At 42.9% G+C, this 23,103-nt stretch overlaps 1 protein-coding gene across 1 annotated transcript in view; it reads left to right on the top strand.

Annotated features, from left to right (window-relative positions):
- The first annotated feature begins 5,313 nt into the window (after positions 1-5,313).
- CD101 (CD101 molecule) overlaps positions 5,314-23,103 on the top strand; it is a 33,622-nt gene continuing 15,832 nt past the window's right edge. The window contains exons 1-6 of the mRNA XM_072967929.1: positions 5,314-5,451; positions 12,616-12,996; positions 14,354-14,770; positions 17,104-17,490; positions 20,430-20,813; positions 21,519-21,923. Coding sequence (XP_072824030.1) covers positions 5,409-5,451; positions 12,616-12,996; positions 14,354-14,770; positions 17,104-17,490; positions 20,430-20,813; positions 21,519-21,923 — 2,017 coding nt within the window. The 5' untranslated portion in view covers positions 5,314-5,408. The remainder of the gene's footprint in view (positions 5,452-12,615; positions 12,997-14,353; positions 14,771-17,103; positions 17,491-20,429; positions 20,814-21,518; positions 21,924-23,103) is intronic.

The following is a 23,103-nucleotide window of genomic DNA, read 5'->3' as shown; positions in this document are numbered from 1 at the left end:
ACCTCCTGTGGCCTAGGCACTGCTCAGCACAAAAAACCTGCCACCTACTCACTTTCCTGTAGGCCTTGGCACGTGCTGTCTGCTCGTCTGGAAACCTCTTTCCATTTGTCCAACTCCGACTTCTCCTTCAGGTCCCAGGGGGCCTTTTCTGCCCCCCGTAGGCTAGGTTTGGGACCCCTGACAGATGCTCTGGTTGTCTGAAAGCGACAAGAGGGCAGGGACCCCTCACCACTGTGACAACGGCGAACACCGGGATCCTTAAATGTGCTGTGACTGGGCGGGTGCCACAGGTCATCCCCAGGTGACTACAGCAGAAGCTTTCTTACCTGCTCTTCATGTAACTGGATCTTGCAAATAACAGCCACTCCACGCCCTCGAACCCACAGACCCATGTGTGTAGCACGCTGCTTTAAAATACAGGTCTTAAGATTTAGATGAGGCAACAGATCAGGAGATGACTGCCATTGAAAAGACAATCACAGATCTCAAGAGGGGCTGTCACAGCGGAAAGCACCAGGGTCCAGCCGGAGGCAGGGGGACGAGGGAAGAGCACGGGCGACAGGCTTTGCTGTGGTTTTCACAGGAAGGATCGGGCCAGTCAGGGTCAGCAGGCTCAAGGCTCACTCGGTTGGGTAGTTTTCAGCGGGCTCTGAAGCCTAGGGAATGTCCCTAGTTGTTTGGTGTGATGAAAAAACAGCTGTTTTGAGTTGCTGCCCAGGATTTGACAGTCTAATAGCCCTAGCCAGAGCCTGGACATTTAGATAAGGACCTGAGTTTAGGATTTCCACCCCAGGGAATCCCCCTTTGCTTTTCCCGGGGCACCTTTTAAAATAACCATTTTGAATTGAGCCTGCAACCTCGGCCCCAAGCACCTTCTAAGTACTAGATACCTGCTACCCTGCTCTCTCTCCCCTGCTCACTGGAGACCGGGACGTTGGCGGGCTGCCCTGCCCCCAGCTCATTGGCCCCACCGGCTCTGCTTTCTGGGATCCGTAAGTAATAAATTCTGTGACTTTACTTTCTTTGTGTGAGGGTATTGAAACTGCTTTCAATCAAAACGACCCTGGGGTTTGACCTCCCCAGAGTGGGCGTTGAGATACTCTCGGAGCCACCTACTGACCCCGTGTGGGTGGCCTGTGCCTCCTCATTCAGCAGGTCATAATCTGCATATTCTTAATTTAATACACCAGCTATGCCTCCCCCAACACATCCGGTTCCTGGCCCCGGACCCTGGGGGGGTGATCAGAGCAGGGAACAGTGGTCCTGAGGGCGAGAGCCCAATGGAGGAGGTGGAGGGGTATGGACTCTGCATTGTTCTGTTTGCACAGGAAAAGTGTGCTCACAGGCAAATGGGAATTATTTCCTTTCTCTAGGTGCTGGCCAGCCCTGGGAGGAACAGTCTCTCCAGGATCAGCAAGGTCCTAAGTATCAAAGCGTCAAAACCAGAAATAAAATGACATGATTAATACATTGGCCACTTGGGGCTTGTGCACCCGGGTGGCTCAGCTCCACCCACAGAGGCGATGCTCCCCCAAGCCCTCTCTGTTCTGTTTATTCTCCAGCCAATGTGTGCCACCAACACTGGTTGCTATGATGACAGAACTTCACTGAATAATACGTAAACCATTGAAATAGAAGTGCCAAAGAAAGGTGTTGATAAAGGTAAGATGAATTCTATGGAAAGAGTCAAGAGGCAAATTGCTTTTTTTTAAAAAAAATGATGTCTAGTGGGGTGGGGGTATAGCTCAGTGTTAGAGCGTGTGCTTGGCAAGCACAAGGTCCTGGGTTCAATGCCTGGTACCTCCGTTAAGGGGAAAGACAATGCTGTCAGTTCCAGGCAAAACAACTATAAAGGACGGAGCGGGAACAAATCACAAAAACATGGAAGGGTTCTGTACTCCACTGGCTTCACAAGTGTTCTTAAAATTTTTACCCCTTTTTAAAGAAATCAAAGCTGAAAGTTGTAGAAAAGACATAGGTTTGCTTTATGCAAAAAAAAGTCATAGGAGACTCCAGACAACAGACCAGTACTCAAAGGAAAGACCTGGGCCTGTGTCTAGAGATTGGTGAATGAATATTCAGGTATATAATTGAGCTGAAAACACAAATTTTGAGATACAGAGGAGTCTTTTTAATGATTCCCAACTTTACCTGACATTTTCTGTTAATCGATAAACTAACAGCTCTAATTGTGTCAGATAATGGGATTTCTCCTGTTACTGTCCCCATTCTCATATTTGAGGAGATTGAGACAAACTAATTTGCTTCAGATGTGAACCCAGATCTTTCTGACTCCAGAGTCTGTACATGGTCTAAATCACTGTACCAGCTGCCATGCCTGGAGATTTTAGGCATTCAGTACCTGTTGAAGAAGTAGAAAGATGAGTAAGAACTGGCCTCTGCCCTTAGGAAGTTTATGGTCTTGTAGGAGAGGGAGGCATGTAAAGAATTCATTTCATTACAAGTAACAAGTAAAATTATTATTATTTCTCTGACATAGCATACAGGAGAGGGTGAACTCTCTAAGGTGTCAAGAAAGGTTTCACATAGGAGATGCAAACCTAGATTTAAAATTTTTTTAGTGAGTAAACATCTGCCAGGTAGGAAGGGCTCTAAGCAGAGGGGAATAATAGCATATGGAGAGTTAGAGAAAGGATGGTAAGGACACGTTCAGAGAAATACAGTGATTCTGTCTGCAGGGTGAGGTTGTGGGAGAGATCTGAGGGGCCAGCTTGTAAAGGTCAGGGCAAGGAGTTTGGACTTGATTGTCTAGAAATATTTGGGGAGCCACTGAAAACCTTTAATGGGGAGAGTGCATAGCTATTTTCACATTTCAGATCACTCTAGCAGGTCAAGTAGGGAAAGGGGCAAAATCATGATCAGCATTCTGCTGACCCTTTCAGGGTTTTCTTTTCCATCCTCCAGTCACTCATTGTCCTACACATTCTGCTTTCTGAAGATCATGGATGGCAAAGTTAGAAAGTTCAGTAGAGCCCAGAGCCAAAAGTAAGAAGGCAGCCGTAGAATGCATCCATTTCCTGGCAATACAATCTTGTCTAGATTAGTTGATTCCTCTAAGCCTCAGTTTTCTCATCTGTAAAATGGGATTAGTAATGCCTGTCACATAATGATGTGAGTTCTTCTGTAACACTGAATATGTGAAAATGCCTTGCACAGCACCTTCCATGTAAAAAGTCCCCATTTAAATGTTTCTTGGGCCTGAATGCTTAGGACAGGAGATCAAGATACTTACAGTTTCTATGATTTTGTGGAATTCATATTTAAGCATGTCAAACCTGAAAAAAAATACATCACTTTTCATTAATCTTCTAGGAACTGAAACAGATTTTTTTTTCTTTAGTACATGCTTGTGTTGCTTTGTCCAGCACTCCGTTGATCTGAACCAGGAATTCCATTTTTACATTCCTTTCAACTGATACAATTGCAATGTGCTGCAGTGATTCCCAAGGTAATAGAATAACTGTCTCTCTCGCTAGCTCTATTTTTTTCTCTCTTTTTCCCCCCTTTGATAACAGAAAGCTTCTTTTTTTTCCCTCCAGAAAAGAAGCAACATCACCCTGTCAATGTTAAATTTTGGCAGAAATGGAGCCACTAAAATGGAAGGAGGGAAAAAAAATTTTGGCAACAGCCAAGAATGAGAAATTGCATAGCATTTACTTAGTTGTATGTATTTCAAGAATATAGGGTACGCTGTATTATTGGCAATGATTGCCTCTGTTGGCAACACTTATTTCTAAATTCTCTTTTCAGTGCATGTAGCAGACTGATTGCACTGCTGGCCCCAGTTCTTTCCCTCTCCTTTTGCCCTGTCACTGTGCAGTTCCCTTCACTAAAGAGATGGAGTCTATTGAGCCATCTCTTGCATTTGGACTTGGCCCTGTGACTTGCTTTGATCTGTAGGATGTTAACAGTCATCATTGCTCCCACAGAAAACTGCAAAAAGCTTGTAACTGGCCTTCCTGCTTCTAGCCTTACCTCCCTTCCTCATCTTGGTACTTCAGTTTAAAGGGAAAATAAGACCAGGCCATTCTCCTACTTGAAAAAAACCAAACTCTCTGAATAGCTTCCCTTTTCTACAAGGTTAAAGCCAAGCTCTTAGGCCCAGCATGCATGGCCAGCTAAGGTCTCCCCTAGCCGACCTGCTGAGACCCTTCTCCCTTCACACCAGCCTCAAGCTTTACTGCAACGCACGGGCTCAGCTGCTGTGCCATTATCCATGCTGGGCTATTTCTCCCCACCGTACCTTGGCCCCCCTTCTCCCTGGTTGTCTCCTTTGGCCTGGTGATCCTGGGCTTCCCTCCCGCCCACTAACTCCCCCACACCCTTTAGGGGCTGCACTGATGGTTGTGCTTGCAAAATTATGTTGTGATTATCTGATTAAGTGGAGGTTTCCTGAGAGCAAAGACTGAGTTGTTAATATCTATGTACATGTAGCACCTACCACGGCATGTCGGATGGGTGGATGGATGGAGCAGGGATCTGCCGTAACTGTGGCCTGAAGCAGACCGGGTTGTTACTGACCTGTGTAAATAGAGGCTTATCCTCGGGAACTAACGTCTTCAGTGAGCTCATCCCTTGTACGGTCTTGTCTTGGAGGAAGGATTAAGTTGGCCTGGGTTGAGTGTCAGCTGTTACAGTGGTCACTCCCCTCCATCCTTGGTGCCCAGGCCCACACTGGGCAGATGAAGATTCACTTAGCTGTCTCTGATACTCATGGAGCACTGCCTATGTACTAGATAACGTTCTAAGTGCTTTAAGCGAATTCGTTCATTCAGTTCTCAGAGCAATCTTTTTTTGTTTCTTTTCCAATTCTCATAGCAATCTTGCAGGGTATATACTATTAGTATTTCCATTTTGGAGTTGAGGGTTAGAAAAGATGAATGAACTTTTCTAAGATCAGCTATTAAGAATAGAATCTGTGTGCCAGGCAGCCTGACTCTAAGCGTGACCTCATCACCTCATGTCTCCCCAAGTTCGTGTTTTCAGGGGCGCTTCTCTTGTTTCTTAGTTCTTTCCTCTCCCAAGGTGGGAGGCAAAGTAAGAGATAAGAAGATACCACTGCTGCTTGTTTTTAATTTATTCTGTTTACTTAAATTCCTCCATTATTACCTAATGGTATATATTTAGCCAGGAGGAAACCCATCTTCTCTGAGCTTCCTCTTTAGTTTACCTACCCCTGAAGATAACTCACTTTTCCCACCCAAATTTGAATGATTAGCAAAGAACCACCTAAAGCAACCAGTGTTGCTTTTTGCAAGCCATCTCTGTTTCTCAGTGGGCTGAAAACCACACTATTGCTTCCTCTTTGTACTGAGAACACAGCCATTTGTCACTCAGCGTCTGAGCACCGTCAGTGACACTGCCGGGAAAGGTCTATACTGGTCCAAATGGCACTCATCCTGCATGTGGCATCTTTTTTTCTCATTCTGAGTAAGTATCATAATTCTGTACATTACTATCATCGTGGGGCCAGTCAAACGGAGACCGATGGGTGATAAAATGGGACAATTTGGCCCCCTATAGGAAAAATGATGCCACACATCTCTGGTGCTGGCAGTCATTTTTGACTGTTGATGATGTTCTTGGCTCACCTAGACATCCTTGAGTCACAGGAGGTGCTATGTCTGGTTGAGTCCCATGGTAACCTGACCCCGCTGGTTTTCACATTTGTGTGTCTTGCCTGGTCTGCTGGTTTGCTGGCCCTGGCTTTACCTTATCTTCTTGAGCTAACCTGTCCGTGGAGAGAGCAAGAGGCTTGACTCCCCAGACTGAGAGGTGACCTTAAGGTTTGCCTGATGTTTGAGCTTGTCTCGATAAGTGTGCCTTGGGTTTGTGGCTGGATGGAAGGAAAGGTCATGAGAGTGCTTAGTAGTTTTAGGTTAATGTAAGTTAACGTAAAAGAAGGTTCTGGACTTTAGCTGTGAACTGAAGTGGGAATTGGCTACCAAGAAGAGTCAGGAAGATTCACTCAGCTCTGCTGAGGGGCATCTGAAAGGACCTCAGTCGGCCCAGGGGCATTTGTACCTGTTTGAACAGGCTGGACAGAGGGCAGATTGGGGGGTGGAAGGGAGAACAGGTGAGCTGGGCAGGGAACGCAATCGTTTCCAAGCAGACAACAGGCAGTAGGTGCTTTTTAATGCTACAGGTTCTTTTAGCATCCGGTGAAGCCCATAGACCCCCATCTCAGAAGAACTTTTAAGTGCCTACATTAAAATGCTTAAGATTATTGGGAAAATCAATCATATTGAAATCCAGTTATCAAAATATTTTAAAATAAATTGATGTAGTCACTTACTACTCCTTTATTTATGCATCACGTAACAAGATCTAGAGGTGGTCTCTTAAACACCAAACTGCAAAGTGGTGATGACCATGAACAATATTTTAAGATACCTGCAATAGATGTGATGGGAAAATAGCTATGGGTTGTTGTCTACATTTATGACTGAAGAAAATACTAAATTTCCATTAAGATTTGTGAAAATAAAGCTGTAAGGGCTTTTTTCACCCAGGCTTATGGACCGTTTAATCTCCCATGTGCACCCAGGTTAAGAACTGCTTTAGAGAGACTGGATTGAATTAGTGAAGGGACTTGAATGACTAGGATGATAAGGGAACTAAAAGAGCTTAGAATTAGTGTGACCTGGGCTGTGGCTAATGGGTGAAAAGGGTGCAGCATTCAGCTCAAGGGAGGCTTAAGAAACTTTGGCTTGAGTTGAACCAGGCTCATGTCTCAAAGGACACTGGCTAGTATGAGGTAAAGTTCAGATAGTGGCCTGATGGGGCGAGCGCTGACCTGTAGGGAAAGTTCCTGGGACCAGTGGCTGGGTAATCGATGCCTGCCAGACTGACTTGGCAGGCGCTGATGGTTAGGTGGTCTGGTGGGGACCTTTGGGGACCGTTGGCTGGTATGTTCCTGTTTGTCCTGTTCAGTTGTCTGTGTGTGATGCTCAAGTGTCTGCTTTGTGTATGTGAATTGTGTGTCTGGCCTGCGTACAGGGGAAGCTGGGCTTACATTGTGCAACAAGTCAGATGATTGCAAATTCTCTCTCTCTTTTTTTTTTCCTCCTGATGAGTAAGCTGAAAGGCCTGAGAGAAGGAATGTAATAACCAAGGTTCAAAAAGGGGAAGCTGGATGCCTTTCATAGCCCATTTAAAGAATTACCTAAACTGGGTTACGTATTTACTTCTTTGGAATTTAGACTCATCCTCAGCACTAATTTTATGTTTTTATGTGAAAAATACATAAATCAGGAAGTAATTTGAAGAAAAAAAAAACTGTGGGAGCCTGCTATTTGTCATTACGAATACAGAGTAGGGAATTAAGGAAATTAATTAAATGATGATCAACTGACCAACTACATTGTTTGGAAAATGTATACTTTGCCCTAATTAATTTTTAAAATAAATAGGTGGGGGGAAGTTTAGCTCAAATGGTAGAACCCATGCTTAACATGTATGAGGTCCTGGGTTCAATCCCCAGTCCATTTAAAAAAAAAAAAAACCTAATAATAAATAAATAGGCCTACTGCCCTTCCCCCCCAAAAAATAAAATAATAAAGTGAAAATTTTTTAAAATTTTTTAAATACAATAAAATGAATATGAAGACTGATTAATCATGTGAGAATATGGGGCTAGATGTGGTTAATGTCATGGATAAATGAGCTCTTGGACTTAGCTTTGTGTACTTGGTCTGTCACCTTTCACCCTGATTAGCTGCCCTGCAAATAAAAACCATTAACATAGGAGGGTCCTGGGAAGGGGCTATTATTGTTTGTCTCACTGAGACTGTGTTCATGAAAAAAAAAATTTTACTAAATTATGGACAAAAGTGCTCTCAGCCTCCAAGCATATGGAATTTCTGTTGATGTAAAGAAAGAGAAGTTTCTTGTTGTGTTTAATGTTCTCCAGGTCAGTTTTGTATAAGGTGGAATCATTTAAAGTTGCGGGGTTTTTGTGTATCAAAAATGGTCAAGTGTAGACCATTTTATATAGTTCAGTCTAATAGCTTCCATTCAAATAATACTGAAACAGAAAATTTGGCAATCCCAGTGATGTTTTTGAAAAAAGCCAATACCAGCAGGGAATCCTTAGTGTTTCAAAACTGTGACTCCACTGCATTCTGTCAGTGCCAAGCTGTGCACCCATCAGTCAACAAGCATCTGACCTGCTGTGCAGAGGTGCCTGAACCTCTGTCCATTAAAACAGAAAGCAACGGGCCAGTGCTCCAAGGTATTTTTAGGAGGAGAGACATGTGCAGCATCCCGCAGAAAATAGATTTATAATAAGATGCTTCAGGGCATGATCCCAATGCATAGCCATTTGAATTGGCCTCTGTCAGTCATTCCTTTCCACCTCCAAAATACCTGTTAAACCTCCCCACTGTTTCTTTTGCATTTCTGAGAGAGCAGTATCCTCCCAATCATGTTCTTGACCTCATGCCTCTTCTAAGACCTTACTCCATTCATCGTCCTCTCTTGCTTTATCCACCTCTACCCTCTCCAGCTCCTCTGCCCATAAATATGCAGAGGTGCCTGCGTCCACCTCGCCCTCACTGCTCTCCCCTACCCAACGACTCTAACTGCCATCCTATTTTTCTGTTTGCCTTCTCCATGAAACTTCTTGAAGTGCTTAATGTTTCTTCCAGTCACTTCTTACCCTTGAAATCCTCTGCTTCTGCTCTGTTGAAATCTCTTTTACAAAGATCTCCACTTACATCCTCATCATCAAGCTAAAAGGACTTTCCCCTGCCTTTAGAGTTCTTACCCTCTCCGCGGCATCCAGCAATACCAACAGGCTCTTTCTTCTCGGAATATTTTGTCTCCTTTGGTTTCAAGCTGCTGTCCTGGCTGCCCTCCCACCTCCCTAATTCTTCCTTCTGTAGGTGTTGTCCCTCATCCTACCCCCTAAATAGAGAGGTTCTCTAGCAGTCTCTCTCTAGCCCTCTCTCCCAGATTGTAACTGACCTAATCCCCATCTCCAGCCCAGAACGCTCCCTAGTTACAAACAAGCATTTATAGGAACCAGTGAGAAACAATGGAGACAGCCAGGAATTTGACATTTGTATGTCAAATTCAAGTCTGGCTCCACCATTTACAACTTTGACATTGCTAAATATGGAAATATCACAGAGTTCTTTAGAGGATTAGATGGCAAATATTTTCAAAAGTTTGAGTAGATTTTGAAGTGCAGTTGTATATATTTCAATATTATTTCCTAATGTTTGATGGGTATCCTTCCTGTCTATTCCGTGCCACTCGAATTTAGTATTTCCAAAATTAAATGCATTATCTTCCCCTTCATCCTTGAGCACACAGAATTATCTCCTCCTGATATCCTTGTTTCTATTAACAGCATCATCACTCTCAGTCACCCTTACAAAACCTAGTGTCATCTTTGACTTCTTCCTGCCTTCCATCCCTCTATCGCCCCTTCTACCTCCGAGCATCCAAGACACTGAAAAGACTCTATAGATTTTTATCTCCACAGTGGCTCTTAAATTATAGCCCCTTTCTTTCCATTTCTATTGCCTTCATCATTTCTCTCTTGGGCACCTGTAATTACCTGATGTCTGTTTCTAACTCCATCATCCGACACACTGTCAGGTTAATTTTCCTAAGACCTTTCAAACACTTGCAGCGGACTCCCCATTGCTTAATCAATCAATCCCAAACTTTTAAACGTGATACTCAAGTCCTTCACGCTTTGGACTCAAAATTTCTACCCAATCTTACCGCCTTCTATTAATCTTTATGTAATCATTATGTTACATTTCCTCTAATCCAACTAATTACTCCCTATTTCCTAAACAGTTCTTTTGATTACTACTTGTACAGTCTTGTCATGAAGACTCCTTCACCTAAAAGGTCCTGCCTCCCCTCTTAAATTGTCATAATCCTTCCAATTCTCAAAGGTCCATTTTTAACACTATCTCTTTCATATACCCTACCTATTTTCCTCTCCCAAAATGCAATCTCTCTTTTCTTTGAATTCCTCAAAGCACTTTTACCATATCTCTTTCCAGGAGAGGTGACTACCCACTTGACTAAATTGTAAAATAAAGAAGTCAGAAACTACCCCAAACTCATCTTCAAATCTTAGTTCCCGAAATATCAGAAACACTACAAGCGGTTGAATAAATATTTATTGAATTAGCAAATAAAGCAGTAGAAAACACGGTGCTGGTTTTCACAATAAAATGTTTCAAATGTGGTAGCCATCTCTCTGAAAAGTCATTAAAAATGTTGAGGAAGTGTTGCCTAGCCACCAAAAATAACACTGTGGAAACATGTCGTGATACAAACCTGTTAGTGGTACCTCAGAAACCATATTTTTAAAAGGCATTTTTATTGTGAAATATAACACATAAGAAAAGTTAATAAAACATAAATGTGCAGTTTAACAAATGAGTAAAAAGTAAAAATCATGTAATCACTACCCGGGTCAAGAAACAGAACATTGCTAGGATGCTTGAAGCACCCACCCACCCTGCTGTGTGCCCCATCCAGATCACAACCCTCTACACACACACGCACGCACACATGCACGCACAATCTTGACTTTCATGATAACCACTTCCTAGCTTTTTTTTTTAATGGTTCTACCCCTTACATTTGCATCACTAAACGATACGGTGATGGTGTGGTACTGCCTTTTAAACAGTTTTGTATAGAGTCTTTCTGTATCTAGTCAAGAAGATTCTACAGTATTCTGAATCTTTAAACACAGTCATCCGTGTTACTGCAACCAACTGCAATCCATCCACTTTCCTTTCTGGATGAGATTCCGTTTTATGAATGTACCACAGTCTGTCCAGTCTTCTGTTGATGGGCATAGGGCTGGCCTCCAGTTTGGGGGTGATAGTAAACAGTGCTGCTGTGGATGCTCTTGCACATGTAGCCTGGTGCACACCGCTCACATTTCTCTCAGACGTGTGTCTAAGACTGGCTGGCTTTGCTGACAATGTTTTAAACTGCCTCTGTAGTGGGGAGGGTGTAGCTCAGTGGTAGAGTGCGCTTAGCATGCATGAGGTCCTGGGTTCAATCCCCAGTACCTCCATTTAAAAAATAAATAAACTTGATTACCTCTCTCCCCCCAAAAATAAATTCCCTCTGTAGTATAATTTTTTTGGTAAGTGATATTTTCAGATTTTCTCGGATGGTCTAACTGCTATTCCTAGATGCTTATTATAAGAAATATGATATAAATATATAGTGTTAACTGGGATTTATGAATAAGCTAGTATATTTTAAATTATTACTGGAAATGTGTGTGGTTGGCTGACTGGATGTTTGTTTTCCAGTTTTGCGTGAGTATTTTTAGTTGACTCCATCAGGTGACCACTTACCCTTTCTCCCTGTTTTTTTGTAGATCTGCTCCTATCAGAATTGTTCTCATTCCCAGATTCCTATACTCAGCCTTATCATGGTCTCTGTAATGTTATTCCCTTTCTCTCACTTTTTTTTTTTCACTCTGGTCTTTATTCTTTGTCCTTGTGGATTCAGACAATTCAACAGATGCTCTGCTTCTTCCATATCTTCTTATGAACTCTCTTCTGTTAATTCCATTAATTCCAGCAATTGCTCCCATCGGGACTTCTGATGTCTTTCCACTGGGCCCTCAGCCCCGAGTGAAAGAGCTAGCTCACCCTTGTGGCATCTCTGCATTTGTTCTTTGTTCTTTCTGTAACACAAAATAAACTAGCCTTTAATATTAACATAAGCACATACATTTAATTTATTTTTTATTGAAGTATAGTCAGCTAAACACATTTTAATTTCTTAAAATGTCTTGCTTTTGAAAATGTGTATGTCAAAGGAAATGTTACCTTTGAATAATGTTTTCTCCTTTGAACCAAATGGTTGAGATTTGGACACATTCCATAGTGGTCCCAACTGAAAACCTTTGGTAAGAGAACAACTGAAATCAGTCTGATCCCAGATCCTGCTGGACTTGACAGCCATCTCTTATAGGCTTTTCAATAAAGCTGTAATGACTCTAAAAAAATGACAAAACCAAAACTCCTTCACAGTATAGAAAGGAAGTTCTGCTGCGTCTTCAGATGCTAATTTTAGCTAGTCTTGCATCAGACCTGGCCAGGAACTGCAAACAGTTCCAGCCAACCAGCAGGAAAAACATGGCACCAGGGACAGTGCCATAGACTTTGCCGCCCTAGCGATCAGTTCTGTGAGAAGAGCTCAGTGACAGGTATCCAGAAATTGAGGAAGTACATGCCGAATTTTCCCATAAAATAATGGAAGTGGTGAATTATCATACATCATATTTACTTTAGGTGCACTTAGATAAGCAGATATGTTTTGTGGAGGTGGTCCTGTTACATTGATGAAGCTAAACTTTTTTTTTTTAAGAGACTAGAGATTCCTGTGGAAGTTAAAGTTATAAAAAAAACAATGAACTCATCAAGCCATTCCACTGCTCCTCAGCCTGAAGAAGGTGTTGAACATTTGAGTTGATGATAGCTAATAACCTGCGATCTCATTGACTAGAACTGTAATAAAGGCAACTACATAATGTGGTGCGTTGGGAGCTGGAGCACTAATCTTTTTATTCCCTTTCTTCCTCCTACTTGCAAGCTAAGCTCACCATTGGCCAGAGAGAAGTAACAGTTCAGAAAGGACCGCTGTTCAGAGCTGAAGGTTACCCTGTCAGCATCGGCTGCAACGTAACTGGCTACCAGGGACCTTCTGAGCAGCATTTCCAGTGGTCTGTTTACCTGCCGACAGCCCCGGCCCAAGAAATCCAGATCATTAGCACCCTGGATGCCACCTTTTCTTACGCTGTGTATGCACAGAGGGTGCGGAGCAGGGAAATCTACGTGGAGAGGGTCCGGGGTAACTCGATCTTTCTGCACATCTCAAAGCTCCAGATGAAGGATTCCGGCGAGTATGAGTGTCACACGCCCAACACTGATGAAAGATACTATGGCAGTTACAGTGCGAAGACTAATCTCATTGGTAAGCCGGGTGCCCTCCTCTGCTAGCCAGCCCCTGCGAAGCCAGTGTCTCCCTCATCACAAGGCCTTGCAGTGTGACGTGGCTTTGTACTGTGCTGTTTGTTTTGGCAAAAGAGCCACATACCCCTCTGATATTTTGGAGTTTGTCACAAATAGGTATCTCATATTCTCTAAAACTCTCAATTCATGTTTCCAATCAACTTTGTCATGAAGAGTTAGAGTATGTGGTCTTCCAAGACCTTGCCCACAGCTCTCCATAGGTTGATAATGCAACGCCATTAGACAGATCTTGGGGACTTCACATGTTATGTCTCTTCTTGGATGCAGACTATTAACTTAGCTAGAAGAGCTGGTATCAATATAATGCATTTAGTGTATATTAATATATATAAATAATTCATAGAGTATCATAGGAAGTAAGTCTTGGAAATAATTATTCTCAAACTACCATTCTCCAGCATATTTACCTTTGGGGAGAGGGCCATAGTCCTTGCAATTACTCTTTTGTCCCTTTGCCTAGAATGTCTTATCCTCCCCTTTTCAGCCTAGCAAACTCCTACGTATACTTCCGAACCCAGTTTAGATATTACCTCTTCTGTGAAACCCATTCTTGACTGTCTCAGAAAGTATTCCCGTCATTGTTCCTTCTTGATGCTCTATTCCCACCACTCTGATTAGCACTCACCCAGTTCATGTGGTTATATATGACCCTCTCCTACCCACCTCAAGTGCCATGAGAAGAGAACGTTCACCACACCCTGCAGCACAGCAGTTAGCACCGAGTAGATACTCAATAAATATTCCTTGTGGAATATGAGTGTTGCTTTCACATGAGTGGAGGCTGTGTGATTTCCTTTGAGGAAGAAGAGAATGGTAGGGTAGTAGGATGGTTATCAAAACTTTTGTAGGGGTTGCATTTTGGCTCTGAATGATAGATTATAACAGGTTTTTTAGAACTTTATGAAGGAGCAGGGAAAGGGCCAGGGAAGTGCAATGACTTGCTCCAGTTCATGTAGTCAAATAGGGACAAATACAGGATCAGAATATAGGTCTTCTAGCTCCTAGTGCTTTTCCCATTTAAAACCTCTGTGTCTGAGTAGCTAAACTGGTTCAAACCTATGCTAAAAATGTGAAATCAGGGTCAGTACATCAGTGAACTGTTAGCTTTGCTGAGTTCCATAGACTGTATGTACATAGTTGCCAATATTCCTGTTGACAATAGGGAAAGCCGATGGCTAGTGGAAAAGCAACTCCAAGTATGTGCGTTACAGGTGGCGGGGCAGGGCGCCATCTTCACCTAAGGAGGCCAGTCAGACAGGTGCTGGACCCGTCAGTTACCATCATTTCTTTGCTTCCAGTTATTCCAGATACCCTCTCTGTTGCCATGACTCCCCAGACTCTCAGTAAGGAGGAAGGTGAGCCATTAGAACTTACCTGCGAGGCATCCAAAGCCACAGCTCAGCATACCCACCTCTCCGTCACCTGGTACCTGATGCAGGATGGAGAAAGAAGCCAAGCCAGCAAGATTATTTCCCTCTCCAAAGATTTTATGTTGATCCCTGGACTCTCATACACAGAGAGGTTTGCAGCCGGGGACGTGCGGCTCGACAAGCTTGGGGTCGCCACCTTCAGGCTGTCAATAGGGAGGCTCCGGCCCGCCGATCAAGGCCAGCTGTTCTGTGAGGCAACTGAATGGATTCAGGATCCAGACGAAACCTGGACTTTCATCACAAAAAAGCAGACAGATCAAACAACTCTGAGGATCCAGCCGGCAGGTATTGATCTTCTCAGGAAATTTCTTAATATGCTGGTTATGGATACTAGGGAGTTATCTTTTTGTTTTTTGTTTTTTTATATCTTTTGTTGGATCTAAACAAATCATTTAGAAAGTTTGAGTAAGTTTTGGTTTTGTCACCTGGGAAGCAGAAATAAGGACATTCAGTGTGGGCTGTGTCCACAGGAGGCTGTATATGGGATAAAATCTGTTGAATGTTAGGCAGATTCCACGAGCCATGCACAGAAGTAGTTGTTGCTATTCTTGCCAGCCTCTGCGTAAGCGCTTTATCTCCATTATCTAATTTAGTCCTAACAACCACCCTCTGAGGCAAGTAGTCAAGTCCCCATTTTTAAAACAGGAGGCTGAGCCTCCGCTCAGTGCACCGCCTGAGCTCACCCAGCTGGTGAGGAGCAGACCTGGCGTTTGAAGGCAAGTGTGTCTCTCCAGAGCCCACTCACCACAGACGCTGGTTTCCAACATGAAGCCTTGTCTTGGATCAGTGCTGGGATCTCCGTCCACCTGACCCCTTTTCCTCGGAATGGTGCACTCTTCGTGACGCATTGGCAGTTTTACCAAAGCAAACTGGAATTTTCCATTGTGATTCCTGGTCTCTCTACATGGACTTTGGTCCAGTAGGAGGAGGTCTAAAACCATATATATCCATGCTGAAAGCAATGATGCAATGGCGGATCACTGAAGCTTGCTTGCTTGCTTCCTTCCTTTCTTTCTTTTTTAGGAGGAGGGTTATTCTATTCCATTAAAAGTTGTCCTGATGGCCTTCAGTGTCCACCTTATACTCAAGTAGTCCTATGGAGACACATCACATGTGCTTTTCTCCCTCTCTTGGAAAATAATTTTTAAATATAAAACAGTCTTTATTTTAAAAATTTATTTATTTAGACAAATAAAAATTATATATATTTAAGGTGTACAGCATGTTTTGATATCTGTAGTCACTGTGAAATGACTATAATCAGGCTAATTCACATACCCATCACCTCACATAGTTGTGTGTGTGGTGAGAACACTTAAGATCTACTTTTCTTAGCAAATTCCAACACCACACAGTATCATTAACTGTAGTCACCATGCTGTACATCTCTAGAACTTACTCATCCTGCATGACTGACACTTTGTGCCCTTGAGTCAACACCTCCCCATTTTCCCCACCCCGCCTGCCCCTGGCCACCACCACTCTCTTCTCTGCTTCTATATGTTCAACTCCTTTAGATTCCACAGTATTTGTCTTTCTGTGTCTGGCTTATTTCACTTAATGTCCTCCAGGTTAACCCATGCTGTCAAAATGGCAACATTTTCTTTTTCCTCGTGGCTGAATAATATTCCATCGTGTATATGTACCACGTTTCCTTCACTCATTCATCCATCGACAGACACTTAGGTTGTTTCCATATCTTGGCTGTTATGAATAATGAACATAGGAGTGCAGATACCTCTTTGAGATACTGATGTCATTTCCTTGGGGTTTATTCCCAGAAGTAGGATTGCTAGATTATATGGTAGTTCTATTTTTAGTTTTGAAGAACCTCTATGTTGCTTTCTATAATGGCCACGCCAACTTACATTCCCACTGACAGTTACTAGGGTTCCCTTTTCTCTACATCCTCTTGCTGTCTTGCCATCTTCTGGCTTCTTGATATTAGCCATTTTAACAGGTGTGAGGTGATATTGTGGTTTCAATCTTCATTTTTCTGATGATTAGTGGTCAGCATCTTTTTCTATCATCTGTAAACAGTGACAGATTTACTTCTCTTTTTTTCCAGTTTGGTTGCCTTTTATTTCTTTTTCTGTCTGATTGCTCTGGCTAGGACTTCCAATACTATGTTGAATAGAAGTGGTGAGAGTGGGCATCCTTGTCTCATTCCCGATCTTCAATGGAAAGCTTTCAGCTTTTCACTGTTAAGTATGATGTTAGCTGTGGATTTGCCATATATCACATTAGCTTTTAACTTTGGAAAATTCCACTGGATATATTCAGCCAAAAAGGAGCACAAGAAATCACAATTTACATCAATCCAACATAGTGTAAAAATTTTTGTTTTAAAAAGATACATTGCTGTATACTTTTTACTATCTTCCTTAATAGGATTGCAGTCAGAAAACCATGTATCTCTTCTTTCTGGGTGATTAAAGAATAGTCAAGGGCATTTTTGATTCTAGGCATTTCTTTGGCTTCCCTATTCCTCAGAACTAATGTCCCACATGAAATTCAATCCCTTTGCTATCCTGACAGGAGGTACACTCTCTCTCTGGTACTGAAAGGACAGATGCAGTGGCCTCTCTATAAATACCTGCCTTGCTTTTGTTTCCTAGTGAGAGATTTTCAAGTCAACATTACGGCTGAGAGCACGGTTCCTGAAGGGAAACCCTTGGAACTGATTTGCCTGGTCGTGGGCGGCGGCCAGAACCCGCAGCTTCAGGGCACTTGGTTCTTCAATAATATTGAAACAGCCCGCATTGATGCCGGTGGAGTTCTGGGCCTGAAGAAAGACTACCAAGAAAGAGCAAATCAGGGGCAGCTCCAGGTTTCAAAGTTAAGCCCCAAGGCTTTCTCTCTCAAGATCTTCTCTGTGGGCCCAGAGGACGAAGGTGCCTACAGATGTGCAGTGGCAGAGGTGACAAGAGCTCAGATGGGCCCCTGGCAGGTGCTTCAGAGCAAGCAGTCACCGGACAGCCTCGTGCACCTGAGGAAGCCAGCAGGTATGTGAAGCTGGGACCAGACACTATTGGGCTGCTTTTAGATGCCCTCTTTTGTGACCCAGGATGCCTTCATGGACACAGTGGCGGTCCCCTGAAGTCAGGTGTCAATCAGGTCACTTTAAGGTGAAGTAGAAAGGAAAGCACCAAAACCAGCTGAAGACCTAAGTCATTTTCCCGGGCCGTTGAATTGGCCGTGTCCGCGAACACACCACACTCTCTACCTCTCCAAATCTCAGCTTCCTCAGCCGTAAGTTAATGGCATCCACTTAGACTGTCCTTAAGTTCCTCTTGCTGCCTAAGATTCTATGATTCTATTTGCTGTTATTCCTAATTTTTGTACTTTGGGTTTTCTTTAAGCAGAGAACACCTGTAGTAATGAAGCCCTGTGTCTTTTTCTATGTGTGTGTGTTTTGAGTGGGTTAAGAGGAAAGAGCTTACACTGGGCTCCTTTCTGGGAAATAAACACCCACGTTATTCCTCCTACTCCCCAGACAGCTTGCAGATGGCTTTCATCAATTCTCTGTTATTTTGACCTGATACAAGGAAGGATCCTAAGTCTTAATTCTGCATCAAAGCATAACTCAGAGTAAGAAAAGAAGTCGATGGTAGTGGACAGACTCTCTTGCCTGCACGTTGCTGAGATGTGGTGACACGCCTGTCCAGATGGGTCTGAGTGTCTGTAGGCTTGAATCTGGAAGGACACTCCACTCTTGTTTAGTTTAGGAAGGCTGGGTGACTTTAAATATGTTTGAATAATCACTGCTTTTCATGTGGAGAGAAAACAGATAAATCCACAACTAATATTAGAATTCTCCAGGCTGGGTGTTAAATTCAGTGTCTAGAAAGATGAATTGCCCAAAAGCAGAAACAAAAACAGGCCAAAAAGGAAAATATCCTTGTTGTATAGAGGCATCTCCAAAAATAGGTACAGTTCCCTTTCGTGCTCTTCCCCATCGCCCCATTTGCTAGGAGTGAGGATGCACCGCTTTGGCCGAGAGTGGAGAGCCAGGAAGTGTGTTGGTGTTAGTTTTCACACTAAACATTTGGTCTGACTTTCTAGGATTCAGACAAAACTACGTAGGCGTGTTTACATATTTACACAGAGCTACATCTCAGCTTCATGCATTTCAGCCTCCGCTGGAGCAGCTCTGGAGCGAATCTTTCTCAAATGCAGGACGCGGGAATTTGGGCCAAAGGGGTCTGAAGGTGTGCTTCATGGCACACAGATCACAAGCCTATCAGTAGGTGGCCTTCCCAAGCTAAAAATAACCCCCTGTGCAGGCTGGAGTCCAAACTGGGCCTAATATGTACGAACAGAAATGGTTGTTTTTTTTTTTTAAGCAGATTTATTAAGAATCCTGTTGAGCATTTGATTTTGCAAGTCAAGCTCTTACTTCCAGGATGCGTAGAGTTTTATCATTCTATGACTGTTTTAAACAGAAGGGGGTACTCACTACGAGTATGACTGTGTAACTTACGCATGCTTGGTAAGTTTATTACTTCTTACCAAGAGGCTGTAATGACCACAATGAACTAAAGAAACTTGATTTTTTTTTTAAATTGAAGTTGGTTGAAACTAATCATAATAGTTACAGTAATGAGATTATGAGTAATAATTTCCCCTCTAATTTCTGAACTTCAGTTTTGAGTCTATTTTTAACTTGAAAAAAATTAAGTATAATTATCTTCTAATACCCCGAATTCAGAAGCAAGTTGTATTTTTATATATATATATATATACTCGCACGTATACGTGTGTGTGTGTGTGTGTGTGTGTGTGTGTGTGTATTCGTTCTTTTTAGCCTATTCATGGGCATTAGCCTTCATTCTGCCTTTGTAACATATACATTTATACATAAAGCGGTGAAGACTGAACTCCTTCCTCAACAGGGAAGAACAATTTGCAAATTCATTTAGATCCTATTAAGGTTTCTAATGCCAGTTCTGTTTTATTTGCTTCTTTTGGCTTTGAACTCCTATGCTTTCACAAAATGCCTGTCTTCACATATCAATGCTAATAGCTCACCTTTGCTGGGTACTTCCCTTTGCCAGCGAGGCTAAGCCCTTTGCACGTGCTATTCATTCAGTCCTTGCAGCAGTGCATAAGGGAGGCGCTGTCATTGCCACCATATTTAGAGGAAAGGAAATTGAGGCTGTGTTGCTCAGGATAATTCTGACTCCAAGGACCTTGGCTTTAAACATGAGACTGGGCTGCCTTGGGTGCATTTGCTCCTGAAGAGTCTTTGCATTCCCCACAAAGCACCCAGGACAAGGCGTTGCACAGAAAGTGTCTGTTGAAGGAATATCTGCTTTTCTACACACCTTGAATTTCCCATCTGGGAGCCAGATTTACATTTATTTATAGTTTTATACTATAGTTCAGATAGAGGAAGGATCTCCCTTCAACCAACAATATATATGAATGAGTAACTCATTTGAAAAAAAGGAAAAAACATAGATATGTGCATTTCCCACCTCCTCAAGTAATTATTTAATGGCAGTATTTTGAACAGAAATCTAACAATACTACTTCCCTGTTCAGAACACATAGTAATTAGGGAAAGATAAGGAAGCAGAGGAAGATCATTTTGAAATGTGAAAGTCTGAATTCCAAAAAACTAAAGATTTAAATAAACACATCTCGATTACTTTCAACCTCATACACCCACCCTAATTAATTTAACAAAATATCAGCAGATGTTTTCCCACCTAGACGTTCCAAAGGAAGGCTGATTTAACAAATCACTGAAAATAAGGGCACATTATAAATTGTTTAAGTATAAATAAGCTTCTCCTGGTATTTTTTCTGCTGTCTTGTTTCCACTATCTGAGTGTTTAGCAAATCTTTCTGATTTGTCACAAACTAACCAAGTCCTAATTAATGAGATTTCACTTCATTTACTTGAAATACTTTTTTCTTCTAAATCTGTAATCCACAGCAAGAAACGTGGTTTTGTCTACCAAGAACAAGCAGCAAGCGGTGTGGGAGGGAGAGACGTTAACCCTTTTCTGCAAGGCAGATGGAGCTGAAAGTCCCTTGTCCGTGACCTGGTGGCACGTCCCACAAGACCAGACACAGCCAGAGTTTGTGGCTGGCATGGGGCAGGATGGCACCGTGAAGCTGGGTGCCTCCTACGGCGAGCTCAATAACCCCAGCAACACAAGGCTGGAGAAAATGGACTGGGCCAGCTTCCAGCTGAAGATCACCTCCACCACCGTCACAGACAGCGGCACGTATGAGTGCAGGATGTCTGAGAGGACCCGGAACCAGGGCAGAGATCTGAACTGGACTCAGAAGATATCAGTCACTGTGAAACCTCTGAGTAAGTGTCAGGGAAATCCCTCTTAAACTTGCATAGCTTTGGCCTCTTCCTTTTGCAGTGGAATGCAGTGGAATTGGACTGTGTGTCATCCTGAGTCCCTCGTTATAGCACAGGTGCCCCAGGACAGAGCAGAGTCTCTGGCTACCACGTGTGTCTGTCCACTGATCTCATCTTTATAAAGATCATCTTTCCAGTGCAACTTGTAAGTTGTTATTCGAGGCTAAAAAACAAAATCGTATGAATTGGAGTAGGCTTACATAGAAGAGTTATGCCAGTTGGAGCTGAGCCTCGTACATTCAGGCTTCTGACAGCTGCAGCCCTGGGATTGCAGAGTCTCTCCCAGCATGTGCGAAAGAGAATTACTGCCCCTGAGAGTCGGGGTAAGGGGAGGAGGCCAGCCGGCGGGGCTGGGGAGCGCTCCACCCACGCAGCAGCAGCTGTCTAAGCAGCAGACCGGAGAAACACTGCCTGTTTGTTGTCGCTGCTGAGAACACTCTTAGCAGAGGGTCAGCTTTAGAAAACCGAGGTCAGAATTCAGGACAGACTGTACTGTGAATCAACTTCTACCCCCCAATATTGGATACTCCCAATGTATGAACACATGGTTCAGTGTGACGAGGTGGTGACTAGGGAAATTTGGAAGCCCTGTACCTGGATTTTTTTGATGACCGTGTCTGAAATTCTGTTTCACATTTCTGCCCACAGAGTCAAGTCTGCAAGTTAATCTGCTGAGCCGTCAACCTCAAGTGAAATTAACCAACACCTTCGACCTGTCCTGCGTCGTGAGGGCTGACTACCCAGACCTCAAGGTTCCACTCACTGTGATGTGGCAGTTCCAGCCAGCTGGGTCTCGAGACTTTGATCTGCTTGTTCGAATTGCCCATAATGGCACAATCGAATGGGGGGACTTCCTACCCCAGTTCCAAAAGAAGACGAAGGTTTCACAGTCTTCATTTCTTTCTCAACTCCTAATCCATGATGCCACCGAGGAAGAAGCAGGGGTTTATCAGTGTAAAGTAGAAGTTTATGGTGGACATTGTCTTCACAGAAACGGCCCCTCACGGGCTTCTGCCATCTCACACCCCCTGAGGATAGCCGTCACTCTACCAGGTGAACACCACTTGAAATTAATCCTTGCTTTTTTTTTTTTAATAAACAGTTTTCCTGTTTGGGGTAAGGTATAGAATTAAAGCATAAAATACCTTCTCCTCATGTTTGTACTGTGTAAGTAAGCATCATACATAAGTGATATCCAGGAAAGGAAGGGGAGTAAATTAGGAGTTTGGGATTAACAGATACACACTACAGTATATAAAACAGATAAACAACAAGGGCCTCCTGTATAGCACAGAGAACTACATTCAATGTCTTTTAATAACCGATAATGGAAAAGAATCTGAAAAAGAACATATATATATAGACACAAAACACGCTCATATATATAAAGCTGAATCTCATTTCTGTATGACTCAAACATTGTAAATCAACTATAATTCAATTTGAAAAAAAGCAACCAGAAATAAAAACAAAAGCAAAACAAAAAAATAATAAGTGATATCCAGTTTAACGTTAAGCTAGTATGCACAAAATGGCCATGCTGGTTGTTAAAACATTGAAATACTTCCACACTGATTAATAATAACTGTTGCCTCTTGCCCATTTCCCATCAGTCCCCACCACTCAGCAACAAAAGGGCACCACATGGCACAGCAAAGGACCCCTAAGGCTAGTCAGTGGTGAGGCATTCTTTCAGATTGGTCACTGGCCATGCCTACGGTCATTAAATGTTTTGAATGTCTCCCCTAGTAGTATGGGTAATAGAAATTCCATTAGAATACATGTATCCACTTATTTTTCTGTGTTACTGTTTAAGATTAGAACATTCATGTTTATAGTCAACACGGTTTTCCTTGTCAGCTGGTCCTAGAGCACAGAGCATAAAAGTAAGACATGACCTTCGCAAATTCTGTGCCGTGTGTCTTGCTCCGTGACTTCCATTCTCCTACGGCAGAGTGCGCAAGAGCCTTTGTTGTCATTTAGATCTGACGAGCACTGGATAGCAGCATCACTTTGTACAAGATGTGTAATCCATCCAAACCTAGTGACCCCATGTGTAAATTGCAGATGTGCAATTTAAAGGTGGTGGCGTGGCAGGTACAGTGCCTGACATCCCAAGCTGATGCTCAGACGTGGTAGCTGTCAGTGTTGTCTCTGCTACCGAGCGGTACTTCTGGTAATAGCAATGATCTCCTGCTGATTAACTCATGCCTTAACTTACTTGTCCTTTCTG

The sequence above is a fragment of the Vicugna pacos genome, chromosome 9 (genome assembly GCF_048564905.1).
Source record: "Vicugna pacos chromosome 9, VicPac4, whole genome shotgun sequence".
Lineage (NCBI taxonomy): Eukaryota > Metazoa > Chordata > Mammalia > Artiodactyla > Camelidae > Vicugna > Vicugna pacos.
The sequence above is the reverse complement of the archived record's forward strand: the minus strand, read 5'-3'. Positions and strand labels throughout refer to the sequence as shown.